Consider the following 15,801-nt stretch of genomic DNA (forward strand, 5'->3'; position numbering starts at 1 on the left):
TTTTATCCCTTCCTCTCTTTTTGATTTAATGCAGGTGTTGCAAGCTCTTACTGTTAAATTTAACGTCTGCCTCAGATTGCTGAGTTGGCTGCAGCCACTCCTCTCAGGCACAGCTCTGCAAAAAGCTTGAATTAATTGATTTCCTCTCAGTAAGAGGGGTCACGTCTTCTGCTCTGGTTCCTGACATCCCTTACTCTTCCCTCCCCTCACACTCCCCATCTCCTCACCGCCTGACTCTCAGTGTACCATTCTCCCCCCAGTCCCTAAACCCCTACGACCACTCTGCAATGCAGGAGAATGGAAGTATCAGTTAGCTCCGTCAGGTCCGCTGGGGTCTGTGTGCGCGGTAAATGAAATATGGTAGCTGTCGCATTAGGAAATCCATTGAAGTTAATGAGGGCCGGTGTTCTGTGCGGAGCCACATCTGCTGCTGGTTAGGCGCCAACAGACCCCCATCCAGACATTACTATTGGGACCGTGGTGGAGATCAGAGGGATGGGGGTTGATACAGATGGGGAAACTGGACCTGGGGTATTGAGTGGTATTGGCCAGCGGTTGGCTTGGGATAGTGGCTGAATGGCTGAGAGGCCGTGACCTCCAGGTTACTTGTCTGGGTGGCTGGATTGAGCATCGAGTAATGGATACTACATTGTTATCAGAGTGATCAGCTGGCTAAGCTGTAGCAAAACCACGGAAATAGCCATTCCACACCCAACATACAATGTCAAGCCCCCCACAGGTGTGACTTTCTCAGAGTATATGATATTTCACTGCCTACAATTATATAAGGTGGGTTGTTACATTGAAGGTTAAGCAATAAAACAACTAAACTGTCTTACATTATTGCTTGGCAATGAGCTGTGAAGCAGCTCTCAGTCATTTGTTACTGTGGGATATTACAGGTTAATGGAGCAAAATTTTGACATGGTTGCTCACAACAAAATCTTGAGTCATCCCTTGTTTCTTCACATTTTGCTTCCAAGGAGCCAGACTTTTTAAAATAATTTTTAAGTGGTCTTTAGCTACGGTTTTCCGGGCAATCTGCAGGTCATAGAAGTTTTTCTATGGACAATGAATGGTTTTTCACTCATTTTCAGTCCAGCCCTTGTTCCTGACCATTTCCAAGAAATGTTTTTTTGTTTTTTTAGTTTGTTAAGTTTCTTTATTAAGCTACTAAACACTGACCTGAGCCATTCAAGCTTAAAAGACACCAACTTCATTGGAATGAACCATTGGTATGTCTAGAAAAATTTTATCTAAAATTGTATCTGTAGCTTTGTAGCAGCCTGACAAAAACACATACTTTGTTCGCATTTTTTTAGTTGAATCTGTGAAAAATCTCAAAGATAAGAGTTTGACAGACCTGTTAGCCAAAAACATGTCATATCTCGGTATTGTGTGCCCTTAAAATATCTGAGGAAACGTTAACAAGTGGAGGACAAAAAAAGAACATCTGACACAGGACCTTAATAATGCTGTTCACCCAATTATCATCAGAAATGGTTCAGCTGAAGAAAATAAGGCAGTCATAACAAATATTGACTTTCAAGCTTGTTAGAAGACTGCTTTATATACGGTATTTCGATAAATTTTTGTACACGCTTCAATAAAATACCCCACTTATTTTATTTTCATACTTCTTTGTTTTTGTTATTGTTTAAAAGATTCTCAAATATGGACTAAACAATGTATTTATCATTCTATTACCCATTTTCCTAGTAAACTATAAAGAAATGTGGGACTTCTTGAGACTTTTGCAGGGACGCTACACAACAATCAAAGTCTTTACCATGAATTTTAGGATTTATCATACAATCACAACGTACAACAGCTGACCTGCACCCTTAGGTGTGTGGCCTAAAAAGAGAGATAATGACAAGCAAACAATAAAGACGAGATAAGTAAACCTAATGTGACAGAGCTGTCCGCTGCTTAAACAGTAGTCACAGAGCTCAAAGAACAGAGTTTTGTCAAGGAGTGACAGACGCGGCAGGGTCAAAAGTTTAATGATAGCGTGTGTGTGAAACATGGTGAATGGGCAGTGTATTGACACGCAGACAAACGGTTCAAAGCTGCCTTGAATGGCCGGTCACAGCTCTTTAAGATCAAACTTTGAGTGCCCGACTGATGGGTTTGGGGTTGCCAGTTCAAACGAGGCCTCGAGACTGTGGAATCTGCTCTTTTCTAGAGGATTTTTTTGTTATCGGGTCAAATATTTGCTAATTAGTTTTACTTTACCTGCTCAAAGATCCAGATGGTAGAGGGTTTACTGTATCAGATCAAAGAGTATTTGGTTTTCGCTCACAGAGTTGACATTTAACCACTCATTCAGTTCTCCAAATAGTTGAATTAAAAAAAATGCAAATATTGCTTCACAGTGTTATGTTTTTTATCATGAGCAGAGATGAAGAGCATGGAGACCTTTGATGTATTTAATATATATTTACTTACGGCATGTTTTTTACTGCAAAAACACCAATCGAAACACTAGAATCAGACTCTACATACATAAATTGTGTTTTATGTATGCAAATTTGTGATTGATTGATAAAACTGACCTGACATCGCCTAAAGAAAATGACTGAATAGTGATTAAAAAGGGGGTGCATAGTTTATCTCTGGCTATAACAATCAGCAGAAGAATGAAGGTGAAGAAATGGTCTCTTAACCCCTTGTCAAATCACAAAATAACCCACCCATCGTCAGCCATAGCAGGGGGTCAGTACATGCACTGAGGTGTCAGCTCATTTGTCAGCTACAGTTCAGTTCGGGGAGCATCTTCCCTGTGCCATCATCCATCTTTGCGGTGAATTCTGTGTGTGTGTCGGTGGTGTGTGTATGTTTCACGCCATTTGTCAATAGTTCAGAGTGCATCTTCATTCATTCATCTTCAGCAAGCATCTTAAGTGTGCATTCTTTGTGTCCATTAGTGCTCGCCGTGCATAATGGATGAATGGGTTGGGGTCTGTCTTATTGCCTCAAACTAAATGTACAACTTTCCACAATAGTGTTAAAACAGCCCTTTGATCCGCGAACATCAATGTACACAAACACTAACTGCTCTAGTTTTATATCGGTGGTATCAGCGATATAAGATTGATTTTGATATATGAAATCCTGTCACTGAAAGGGAGGGAAATCGAAAACTTCGATGCCTCTTGAACACCGGTTCCAAGTTTTCCAAAGCATCAGAGTCGTACGCGTCTATGCTTATCAGTTCCTTTATCGGTGCCTGTGGCTGCTGCGATTGCATACTTATTGCAAATCAGCAATGTCATACACGTGTATCATGGTAGTGAGGACAAAGCATTGCTTCACGAAGAAAGATTATAACAGTGCTAATTGCAATGGCTGTAACACGATTATTTCATATGCATGCTTGAGCTCCACTGTGCATGATGACATATGTACAAAACTTAACAGCAGAAGGCTCTTTATACATTGAGCTGCCAAATACACGCTCCTACACCTAAAGTCGACTTTTTCTTAGTGTAAAGTCTGTAAAAATGCAGTTAGATCTTAACTTTTATTGCACACTTATACATTTGTTTTATTCAATGGGAAAAATTCCTTTTTTTTTAGAGCTTTTTAGAACTTTGTTGTTGAGAACATTTGTCTTGAGTCTGCTTTAACCTTAGCAAACAGGGTTAGCCATGTTACCTCACAAGACCTTATATAAATCACTTATTTGTTTGTTAACCTTATTGACCCAGGGCCTCGCAGTGTAGAGCTTGGCTGGGTTTTGTTCTAAATCCTTTGGTTCCCTCCCACATACAAAAGACCAGCATTAAAGGGATGCTGAAGAAAGAAAGACTCCGTGTCTGTCTTTTAGTCTGTGTTTTCATGTATAATACATTGGCAATGCATGAGAAATTATAAGGTCCAGAATGTCATAATCTAAAGCAGTGTGGTGCGTCTGGGAATCGGTGATTATGTGCCTCGGCAGCTCTCTCTCTCTATTTATATCAACAGCCTTTCAGCTGCTGCTAGATATGAGTGAAAAAAACGGATCTGACTGCTACCCAGTCCTGTGAATCTGTGTTCTGCCTGCATACTTGGCGTTAGATCAAGGTGAATCAGGCATGAGCAAGGGAATGAGCTAAGTAAAGTAAGACTGTGTTGGTGTGTGTGTGTACACTCTCAGCCCTCATTAGTAAACGCCAGCCTTGCGTTCACAGTATGAACACACCATTTCTCCCCTTCCCCTTGCTCTCGGCCCCCTTTAAACTAAATGAGGTTAATAAACTCAAGACTTTACTACCATCACCAACGCCATCCCTCCACCACCTCCTAACTCCTTCTTCCTTCATCTCTACCTCCACCTCTCCCTGCACTCCTGAGCCAGCACTCCTCCACCTCCCTTTTTCCTCCTAAGCCTCCCTCCCTCTTTTATCTCAGCTGAAATGCTTTCTTCCTCTTTTCCTCACCTCTTTTTATTGTCATTGTTGCGAAGCAAAAGCTCTGGGATTTCCTCCCTCTTTTTCCCAGGACAGAGCTGCAATTACAGCTCAGGAGAGAAGAAGACCAGCTGTGCAGGGGGACCGAACTGAGAGCTGCATACAGGTGTAGCAAGAAGACAAAGGGCGCCTCCCAGAGGGAAGGAAGTCAAACTGCTAATATTTCCGCCCCAGTAATTTTTCCTCACTTCAAAGCAGAAGCACGCTTTGAGTCAGCGCTCATGACTGTTTTAAAAAAGTACAAGGGCAGGGTTATCATGACCAGAGAGGAAGAAAACTCGTCATGAGGAATATTATTCTGTTATGACCTGGTTCGCGTCCCCAGCAATAAACCACAAGTGAGTACAAGCTAGCTTTGGCAAGAACAAACAGTAATACCAACAAAATGTAAAGAATGCACCAAAGAGCCTTGGGCGCTCCTTCCTCGGACTGCATGTTGACAGTGACATCCTAAAAGCAGAAAACACTCAAGATATTGCTGAAAAGGGCACACAACCAACCAAGGTCAAACTCAAGACAGCTGCGTCCTGCGTGCATAGACAGGAATGCTGTTCAGGTTGGCAAAAATATCATATGTCAATTCATAAGTGAGTGAATGGCTGTGAAGCATGTATTGTTCATGCTGCTGTTTGAGTTGTTTTCCCTTTCATCTTTATGTTTCTATCCTCAGGACATAAAATCAATGAAGTACAAGTTATACTCCCCGCTTTATTTTCCTGACTTATCATGCCTTCAAAATATTTCGAGTCATGCCAAAAATGATTAGTGTTTTTAAAGAAATGTGTGATTATTTGATATCTGGGGCTGTCTCCAAACAAAAGGTTTAAGTGTTATTTTCAGCTCAGTTCTGGCCACGGTGTTCCTCATATGACTGAGGGGGACTTTAGTCTGCGGTGTGAAGCTGGAAAACTTTCCTCAGTTTTACTGTTGTGGCCCGGAATGAACCAATAGTACGTTTCTTGTGACTCTCATTATTAATCACGACTTCAAGCCGTCACTAGCATTCCAGGACAATATGATCCTTTTGAAGAAATCTTGAGATGTGTTCACGTATGTCCTTAATTTTTTTCCCGGAAAAACCTTAAGCACATACTAAGTATAAAAAATAGCTAGATGTTGGGAGTGTAACTATTGACATTTGCAGAGTGGTCCTCAATAAAGTATTTTCAGCAGCCACTTTGTTAGATAGATCTTTTTAGCAGCACGTTGGACCCTTTCTGCCTTCTGAGCTGCCGTAATTCTTTGTGTCACAGATTCAACAAGCTGCTGGAAACATTCCTCAGGGATCTTGGTTTATGTTGACGTGATAGCATCACACAGTTGCAGCAGATTTGATGGCTTCAGGAATCTTCCAGTCCAACAAAATCTCAAAGCTGCTCTATTGGATTCATATCTGTTGACTATATTCAAGAAACCACTTTGAGATGATTTGAGCAAGTTACCCTGTTAGAAGCAGCCATCAGATGATGGGTAAACTAAAAGGATGGACATGGTCAACAACAACACTCGAGTAGGATGTGGCCTAGTAACAAAGCTCACTAGGAGCCCAAATATCCCCCGCACCGTTTCACCAAGAGTACCTGCTCATATGTTTTTCCAACCTTCTATTGTCCAGTTTTGGTGATCCTGTGTGAACTGCAGCCTTTTTAGTTTCCTGTTCTTAGGCAAATCCAATTTCTGATGCTTTGGTCTTCGGATGCTTTAGCCCATCTGCTTCAAGGCTCAACGTGTTGTGCACTTGAAGCTTTTCTTCATGCCCTAGTTGGAATGAGTAGTTATTTTAGTTACTGTTGCCTTCCTATCAGTTTGAAGCAGTCCAGCCATTTTCCTGTGACCTCTGGCATCAGTGATGCATTTATGCCCTGAGAACTGTTGCTCACGGGATATTTTCTGTTTCAGACCATCCTCTGTAAACCCTAGAGATAATTGTGTGGGAAAATCCCAGGAGATCACAATACACCACAATCAAAGTTTACTTTGAATTTCCTTTCTTTCCCATTCTGTTTGAACTACTCATACTCAGTTTGAACCTCAACATGTTTACATGCCTAAATGCATTGTTAATACTTAATCAGTCATTGCCAGCACAGACAATATTTGTATTAGTGGGATCCAGTCAAAAAGAAAAACGTAATCCCCCGAGATGAGAAATTTTTATATATTTGCCATCTGACAAGTAGTTCCGATGAAACTGATTGGCCACTGAAATTTCTGATTCCATTCTCCTCCTGCGCTGTATCATCATCCTTCTCCTGGCATTAAATGAATAATCCTAAAACTACTGTCCAACACATTCCATTTGATGGACGCTTTTATCCAAACACTTGTGGGATGAGATACTTGGCCCCAACTGGAAGTGAACCCTTGACCCCAGTAGCACTGCCAGATCCACTCCACACAGGATCACACTATTAAAAAGACTTTGATATGTGCCTGTTCAACTTCAGCTATCAGCTGCTTGCAATGTAATGTTTCCTAACAGCTGTCACACTGTCAGATTGTCTGTGTGTGTGTGTGTGTGCGTAACAAAGAGAGTGATGGCAGCAAGAGCACATGTGTGTCCCGTGGGACAGTCGGAGAGGAGCAGACGGTTGTGTCGTTTCACTGGAAACATATGGTGAAACTCAAGTGTGTAATTTACCTAGGACTATGGGTGGCCCCAAGGAGCACATACACACATGTGTAAGCACACATGCACACAGTGAGAGGGTGTAATTTACCTGGGGCCTATGGGTGGCCCAGTATCCCATTGCACTTGTCATACACACAGACAGCTCAAACACAGTTCACACACGCTGACAGAGATAGAGAGACTGAAACTAATTTCCCCAGGCCTGCAGACAGGAGAATAAGAAATCACACGATGACAGAGATGTTAAGAGATCAGCACTCTGATCCAGTAGAGTGAGACTGTGCTATATTGGCCCAGTGGAAGACATTACCTCAAAATCTCAATCTGTGGGAGTTGCTGCACACCCTCACATCCTCTCCAATTCATCAACCTGCCTGCTTTTCAAGAGCTATCCCACCTTAGAGAGAAAAAGAGATGAAGGTCATGGGAGTACCAGGGAAAGGGAGGAAGACAGATTAGAAGAGCATGTCCCTCCCTGCATTCCTATAGTGTGGTGTGTGGCACTGTAACTATCATCAGGCCTCCATCCTTTGCAGTTGGATGTTATTGAGGGGGTGAGGTTATGTCTCCACAAACCCTTATGCCACACCTCGATTTCACAGCAACCGTGAATGGAGTGTATCTAGTTTCAGCATGAGGATTGACAGACAGGTTGCCCCAGACATTTACAGTTGGCACTGTTTAGAGCGTCTGTCTGTTAGGGAGGGCTGGTATGATAGCCTGTCTGCAAGTTACTGTATGTGTCTGTGTGTGTGAGCAAGACACAGAGACAGAAAAAAACCTGGTGTTTGATCTTCTTTCCCAGCCAAAGGGCTTCAACTGCACTCCAGGTGCAGCAGTCAACCTGAGGGCAGGGGAGGCACATACAGTTTAAATCACACACACATACGCACACCGGCAACGTTTCCCTACAGCAGTAACACGGACTGTGTAACTTTGTGGTTTACCAGTTCAGTGGTGTCGCCGTGGAATGCTCCTAAAGACTCGGTAATATGCTGCAACGTAAACATTTCTGTTGCCGCCTCCACATGGGAACTTCAGCCTCAAAGAGAAATACCGAAAAAGGTGAAAGGGCCTGCAGGTTCAGTAGGTAGCATAATGACGACACGCAGGACAGGCTCTCAGTCAACTGTATACAGAAGCACATGGAGTTGGTTTTCTTTGCTGCAGGTCACATCTAATTAGGCAGAGAATAAATTAGCCGGAGTAAACACAGTGTGTATAACACTGCACCGATGTGGAAACCTATTTGTTCAACAGGTGCAGAAGATTTGGCAATTCGACTAAAACAATTACAAACCATTAACTTTAGCAGATACACTGTGAATTGCTGTATATCACAGTTAAAGGCTTTCTTCCACTCCATGACCCTAAATGTAACACGAGTCCTCACTCCCTTTATTCCGCTCTATCTCCACACAGGGAATCTGTGTGGTCCATAATGAGCTCAGCAAACATCTGCTACTCCTGTATTAGAGACCATTTTCTCCACATCTCATCCTGTAATATGGAGAAATTAGAGTGCAGGGACTCATTGAGCATGTTTATACACACAGACACACACACACACACACGCGCACACACACACTCACAGTGAGCAGACATAACATAAGGAGTCCAAGAGTTTTTATACTACCCAACTGACGCTCTAACATACCATCTCAACACCACAATTTTCCATCCACAACAGTAAAACACTACCGGGTGTCTTTGGTGTGTGTGCTCCTTCAATACCAAGGTTCTGAGTTACGGCTGCCAGGTTTAGCCCATAAACCCCTTAGAACATGAACGGATGGAAAAATCGACCCAAAAAAACATCTCAGTTAACCTGCTTGTTTGGAATGGTCCTGTCATCATTAGTTTAAATAAAACATTATTTGTTTATTTAGCACGGCAGTGGTTTCTCCTCAAAACAGTGCGGGAGTTATGTAACTGCTACGGGAGGCGACTTGAGTAGAGAAACACCGCCACCTGGTGTCACAACTCCAAACAAAGAACACAGACCATAACAAGGCAATGAAATTCAGTTGTAATGCTTTGCAGGATTAATTAGCTTTATTACAGACGATACTTCATCGCATACTGTGAATGTCACAGCTAAAATTAGTGACACTGGAAGAACTCCTCAGCAGACTGATACGCAGACATGAAGAAGACAATGCTTTTACAAATAGAACATCAATATCCATTTTCACTTCTTGTTATATAAAGAGGTGTGGCTGTTGTAAACCACTTGGAATAAGACTTGATTTGCTCCACATCCATGACCGCCTCATCTTCCAATTTTGAAAAGTCTGCACTGATGGTAATAAGAAAAAAAGTTGTTTGTTTCACTTGCTCATCTCCTGCTGGACTTCTTTGATGATTTGCTCCTCCAGTTTGGATGTGTCGTACTCTTTTAGCATGTCATACTCCAGCCACGGCTGTGCCCACTTCTGGGCATGCTCCATCTGTTCTGGGGTCAGGGAGAGGTCGAAGCGGATGCCCTGGATGTTGAACTTAGGCCGTTCCCAGCGTTTAGACCATGGCTTTGGACGCATCCTTACCTTGATCTGGAGGACAGATAAAAACAAGTAATTGTTTTTGGTTCAAAATGCTGCAGTTTTATTCTTGCATCTTAGGTCTGTTAAATAAATAGACTGAACTGGACTGGGCTCAACACTTATCAAATCCCACACATTTGGCCTATTTATTTCAGCACTGCTACAAATAAGACCTGTAGTAATATCAGTAATAATAAATAAAGGTTCATCAAAAATATTTAAAAAAAACATTTGAGTGTATTAGATGAGTTTGCTTTGGAGAAGCCCAACTTGATCCAGTTGTTTCAGTTCACCTTTAAGTTCTCTCACCTTGTTGACAGGCACCTCTCCAGTAGGTGAGAAAGGCACCGGCTTCATTTCAGGGTCCACAGTGCTGTACTCGGGCAGAGCGTCTCTCAGGTACATCAGATTATCGTCTAGTCTTTTCTCCAGCTTCAGCACCTCAATCTTCTGAATACGAGGGTTGTACAGCTCATAGCAGATCTCCACACCTAGGTCAAAAACACAGGCGTACATTATTAAAACATGGGTTATCCCTGATCACCTGGCTGGTGATCTGCAACACCTTTTTTATAGATTTACAACCCAAAGAATAAAGCAAAAACCATCCTAGGCACTCCAAATAAAACCCTTAACATCTTCAGCTCATCCTCTTAACTTTTTATTAGTATCTCAAATCACAGCAGGTCTCAATATCTATCTTGTAAAGCTTCCTTTTAAGTCTCACTGCTAAAAAGTGAGACTAAAAAGGAACTCATATCCACCCTGTTTGCACTCTCTTCTTCTTGTTTGGCTGTTTGACCCTAGGTATCTAAACTCATCTATCCTCACTATCTCTCTACCTCACCTTTCCACCAGTCTCCCTCTCATTCACATGCGTATTTTGTCTTGATTCTACAGATTTTCATTCCTCTTCTCTTCCACCTGCTCCTTACTCTTACTACAAATCATAATGCCGTCTGCGAACAACACAGTTCACAGAGATTCCTGCCTAATCTCATCTCTCAACAATCCGTGATATAATCCCAGAACGCTGCTGTCTTCCTGTCCTTGTGCATGTCCTGGACCATGCTCACATATTTCTCTGCTGCTCCTAATTTCCTCATGCAGTACCCCTGATCCTCTGCATTCAGAAGACATTTCTTACAAAACAAACAAACCTCACCTTGGTTATTAATGATGTTCCTCAGGACAAATGTGGCTCCCAGCCCTTTTCCTCCTCTCTGGATGCAAATGCCAACGAAGCGGTTGCTTTTCCCACTGGCATTTGAATCAGCCATAATCACAGCTAGAATACTCCCTGAAACCAACAAAACTGTTATAAATCTCTACATTCAGGTCAAAATATTCAAATGTCTCAACATGCAGTGGTACTACACCTGACAGTTTAGGTTCTTACCAACATAAAATTCAGGAATGTTGAGCACTTTTCTTCTGCGAATCATGTCTTTCCTCTCAATAGAAAACTTTAAAGGATCTGTTCTCTGTCTAGGAGGGATAAACTCTGGGCTCAAGAACCTAAGGAAAGAGGAGCAGGGGGGGACATGTTACAAAAAAAAGTCTTATTTACGCCCTCATACACACTTTACACAATGTCACTGAAATTTTGCGGTGTCTGCTCTGCAAATGAGCCTCATACTTTCGGAGAGATGCCACAGTCTGTGTCTTGTCTACAATGACAGGTTTCGATGGAGGGACGAATTTCGGCGATTCGCTGTCATTCCCAGCAACACGAAGACACGGAGATGTAGACAGAAACCCTGAAATCGAGAAGAAACTAAGACCGTCTTGTTTCTCATCAGTTAGTTGTAAACATAAGGGTTATGCATGTTATTTTTTTTGGAGAGGTTGTTTCTAGCGTTAGCTCCGTTAGCTCAGAGTGGACACAAGTACGGCGCGTCCAACGACATGTCAGGAAAATACACAGTTATATAATAATACAGAAGATTTAAAAAAAGTAAATCCATTTACTTACGCTCATTTTGGAGCTGCAAGTTTCGCAGTAACCTCAGTGAGATTATAAATCTGTCCAGCCTTTTAGTGCAGGCTGCCATGATTGACCTTCTGTTGTCGCGTGTGAGACTGTACGGAAGCCGTGTGGGTCAAACGTACTTGAAACGCGAATTCTCCAAGCTGTAATGCGGCAAGTTGCCCACAAGATGGTGAAACTCTTCCTTCATTTGATATCGGTTGGTCCTGACGTGCAATAATAATAATAATAATAATAATAATAATAATAATAATAATAATAATAATAATAATAATAATAATATGTGCTGAGATGGTGACGACATTATTAAGGCGCTAAGTGCTTCACGTGCTGACAGTTAGCTTTCTAGCTATTTCAGTTTTTGCTTAAGTAAAACTTTAGCAATAGCAAAATGTGTCCAAAATAGCATGGCACAGGGCACACCGTACTGATAAAAATCCCACCTCAATTATTTTATATAGAAGAGCAGTGGTTAAAAATAATAATAATTAAGTCAGAAGTATGTAGCATTTGTATGGTCTTTCTCATTATGTTGGAGCTTCTTGTTACAGGTATAACCTATAGGCTGTCGCTATAGTCTGTTATTACTCTGTTTTAAATCGTATTTTATCAGATTGGTCGTTGTAGCTGTCAGATTACGAAAGTAGACGAAAGTAGATATAAAGTGGAAAATAGATATAATATACATAAGTAACATAGACACCTCTGTCAATTAGGACTCAAACATTGCACATTTAAGAAGAAGGAAAAAGACTTCCTAAGCTAACTCTGGCTCTTTGAGACCATGCAGGGGAGCGTCGATCCCGCAGGTGGTGGCCATCCTCCACAACACGCAGTTGGAAGTGTAGTCAGAGAGCTGTGTACGGCTCCAGTCTTGAGTAATCCCAGTCTCAGTCTCACATCGGTGTGGTGGGAGGCTGAGGAGAAGGCTAGAGACATGGACGCGCACATCTCCTGAATTCATCTCACAGTCTGAACCTCGATGTTTCCGCTGCTGCTGATGCTGCTGGACTTTCTAATGATTCGGAGACAATTTAAAAACGCGAGGCTTCAAGGATGTTCTTCTCAGATGGGACTCTCTCAGCCGTCAGTTTTACGCTCCTCTTGGGAATAACGTGTCTGACCGTACTCTGCGATCTCACCGTGGGCTCTCCAGACCTTTCAGGTTGTGATTTTGTTATTTGTTTTGCAATACACACGAAATACAATCTTGTTTTCTAGACTTTACAAAGCGGCACGTTCTTTTCTTAGAACTTGCTTTTATACTGCGTGACTGCACTTGCGCTCATTTGAAACTTGAGCGTGTTGTGTGCAGAGTTTATTTTTGCCCCCTTGGGAAATGAAACACATCACGAATAACTGCTGAGCACGACTGCCACTATAACTGATTTCAGTGCTGTTTCGCATCAAATTCTCCTCTCGGGACGGCCCGTGCCTGTGGCGTGCTGCAGCATGCACACTCAAATGTTTGCGCAAACCCACTATAGGGCACGACTTAAACATGCGGAAAACACCCTTATGCTTATCTTTAAGGCCTATTCTGACACAGTTTGACCCACATAAGGCACTTCAAACAGGTTCTCTTTTACTAAACCGATCCGACTGTATGGATTAGTCTGGAGGCTGGTTTATCAGCACAGCATAAACCTGCTACACACACACACCATTGATGATGCAGTTGAGATAAATGGAATAATGGTTAATGTGTTACTGGATGGGAACTGTGGTCTAGGCCAGATGCTGCCCTTCTTTATAGATTTACAACCCAAAGAATAAAGCAAAAGCCGACTACAGAGGAAATTTTATGGCTTTTCTGTACTTCATATAAGCTGCAATCAGCTTCAAAGGTAAAAGTGAATATCAGTGCTTAGACCTCAGGAAAGAGTCAAAATTTATACATAAGCCAGTGTGATGGAGGCTGTAAGCCTTTGTGTCTGCTCCTAAAAGGTAGTATATTACTGAATTAAATTATTCTGTGTTGCATTAGTCTGTTGAGCTCTGCTGGGCCCAAGGCAAGTCTGCAGGTTTTGTTTATGGTGCTATAAAACAGAAAGGGAGCTTTGTGATGGTGTTAATTGGCCTCTAATGGGTCTAATGATTGGAATCAGCAGACTAACGCTACGGGGAAAGGTGCTAAAGAGCAGATGCATGTAACGCGTCCCCCGTGTATGATTCTGTGTGCATGTGTCCATGTTGCTGCCTAATTAGCTGTGAAAGACCCTGGTCTAGTGAAGGCTGTTAACAAGCTTTCATTTCTGTAATTAACATGTACACACATACATGCGATGGATGTTAATTTTGTCACAAGTAATAAGACTGAACGGATTACATGGTGGTTAATCAGCCAGCAAGTAAAAACCAAACAAGCAGCTGATTCCATCTCGAGTTCTGCTGCAGGCTTACACGCAATTATGCAAACATAAACGAAAAGCATGTCTGGCAGGAGTTCATTTGCTGAACTCTCAACTTTGGTGCAAATTCACTTCCTCTTGATTCTGAAACCTGTAATTCCTCTGCCCCCAGTGAGACCACTGACCTCTGATCAGTTTTTAGACTCTGCCCCGTAGAGTCATCGTTGCTGACTCCCCAGACGCACAGAAATGCTGACCAGTCTTTCCTGTGGATACGATGAGAAAGAGACTTTTTTCAGAATACCTCAGTGACAAAGAAAACCTTCAAGCCTCACATTCTTGACTAGCTGGATTGTTCTTGGACACCGTGCAGACCTTTTTGATTGACAGGTGCTGCCACCCTGCAGGGTGACAGAAGTTTTGATCTACCATCTGTCAATCAGACCTTTATCAGTCAGATGGTTGAACCAATGATGGTGAGCAATCTGCTCACTTCAGTGCACCTCTGTCTCTGCTTTTAATGAATCTTTTCAAGTGACCATTTGTGGCAGTAGAAGTTTATTTCATTTGCATTTGAATTTGTTGTTAACAACTAAATGTAGCCATAGTTTCATATTTCATCAATGCCATTGAGAGCACTGGTGAAATGGAGGAACAAAAACTATGTTGGTGGGTTATTTAATTCTTCTCCTGCCCTGTAATCATTTTCTATTACAGTACAGCAATCTGAGCAGCTAATTAGAGGCACAGAGTGAGCCATGCAACACTTAAGAGCCTATAGGCTAACAATGGTGTCAGCCTAGCTACTTTATCTAAATTGAAAGTTCACAGAATTCAGTGTAAAACCTTGTCTCCCCATCTTTGTTCACGCTATGGACTGAGCACTCAGCTTGTAATGTAACATCTAACTGCCAAGCCTCTCTTTCCAAAAACGCTTTCTTTGTGCAAATACTAACCACAGTCGTTTTAGTGCCCATTTTCTGGAACATGAGGACCACATGATTACTGGCTGTTATTTCTGTGTTTCTGTCTCAGTGCCATTACCAGCTGACGTAGGACAGATTATCATTTCTGTCAACACGTAGTTGTGATGCTAAAGGAAAGTGATGAATGCCAGGCTGTTTGGAAAAAGGTCAAAACAATAACAGGAATAAAGCTTTTGCTGCAGCCGTGCCTTTTGGCCTGACGGTTGCTCGCTTTATCTGTAAGCATTTCCAGCAAAACACTCGCATACAATAGCGTATGCTTCTTTTAACTGCAGAATGTTCTAGAGCCGCTACCATTGTTAATGAGATTTTACTGATGATGTTGCCAAAGAGTTACAGTCAAGCCACTTTCTTTCTCTTTTTATGTCTTAACCCCCCACCCAGGCATCCCTTATTTAACCTTACTCAAAGGGAAGTGAGGCTGTTGAGGGGCCAAAGGGTCAACTGAGGTCATCCTATAGTAACCATCAGTGTGTGGTTAGAGGGACCTGCCATCCATCTTGTGCTTTGTTCCCCTGTCGAACCTCACCTCACATGTTTTTCAAAGATGAGCAAGGTAGCGAGAAAGTCACCGCAGCACTGTGTTTTAGGTCATTTTAAAGGGTCATTTCTGGCTTGTGTGATCCATTCGACTTGCATTTAAGGCTTTTAACTGGGACTCTAACTGTGATGTCGACTTTTAAGTTTGTAAAATAACAAATGCCTTATTTAACAAGGAGAAAAGAGCATTCTTTCTTTGAAAGCCAATCAAGGTCCCTTAATTCTTAATCTGCTTTTATTTTTTTAATGGTTCTGGATATGGGTGGCATGCTGAACCCCATGCTCTCCTCTCCAAGCCCCTT

The 15,801-nt window shown here is 42.1% G+C and overlaps 2 protein-coding genes across 3 annotated transcripts in view; one reads left to right on the forward strand and one right to left on the reverse strand.

The window, feature by feature from the left end:
- Positions 1-9,106: 9,106 nt before the first annotated feature.
- mrpl19 (mitochondrial ribosomal protein L19) lies at positions 9,107-11,742 on the reverse strand. Its single transcript, XM_026194531.1, has 6 exons — positions 11,608-11,742; positions 11,272-11,392; positions 11,032-11,150; positions 10,798-10,932; positions 9,942-10,123; positions 9,107-9,641 (listed from the first exon to the last, which is right to left on the reverse strand). The coding sequence occupies exons 1-6, from the start codon at positions 11,684-11,686 to the stop codon at positions 9,420-9,422; spliced, it is 858 nt and encodes a 285-aa protein (XP_026050316.1). The 5' UTR covers positions 11,687-11,742; the 3' UTR covers positions 9,107-9,419.
- A 138-nt stretch (positions 11,743-11,880) lies between these two features.
- eva1aa (eva-1 homolog A, regulator of programmed cell death a) overlaps positions 11,881-15,801 on the forward strand; it is a 72,137-nt gene continuing 68,216 nt past the window's right edge. For both annotated transcript variants that reach the window (XM_026194528.1, XM_026194529.1), the window contains exon 1: positions 11,881-12,787. In XM_026194528.1, coding sequence (XP_026050313.1) covers positions 12,679-12,787 — 109 coding nt within the window. In that variant the 5' untranslated portion in view covers positions 11,881-12,678. The remainder of the gene's footprint in view (positions 12,788-15,801) is intronic.

The sequence above is a fragment of the Astatotilapia calliptera genome, chromosome 15 (assembly GCF_900246225.1).
Source record: "Astatotilapia calliptera chromosome 15, fAstCal1.2, whole genome shotgun sequence".
Taxonomy (NCBI): Eukaryota; Metazoa; Chordata; class Actinopteri; order Cichliformes; family Cichlidae; genus Astatotilapia; species Astatotilapia calliptera.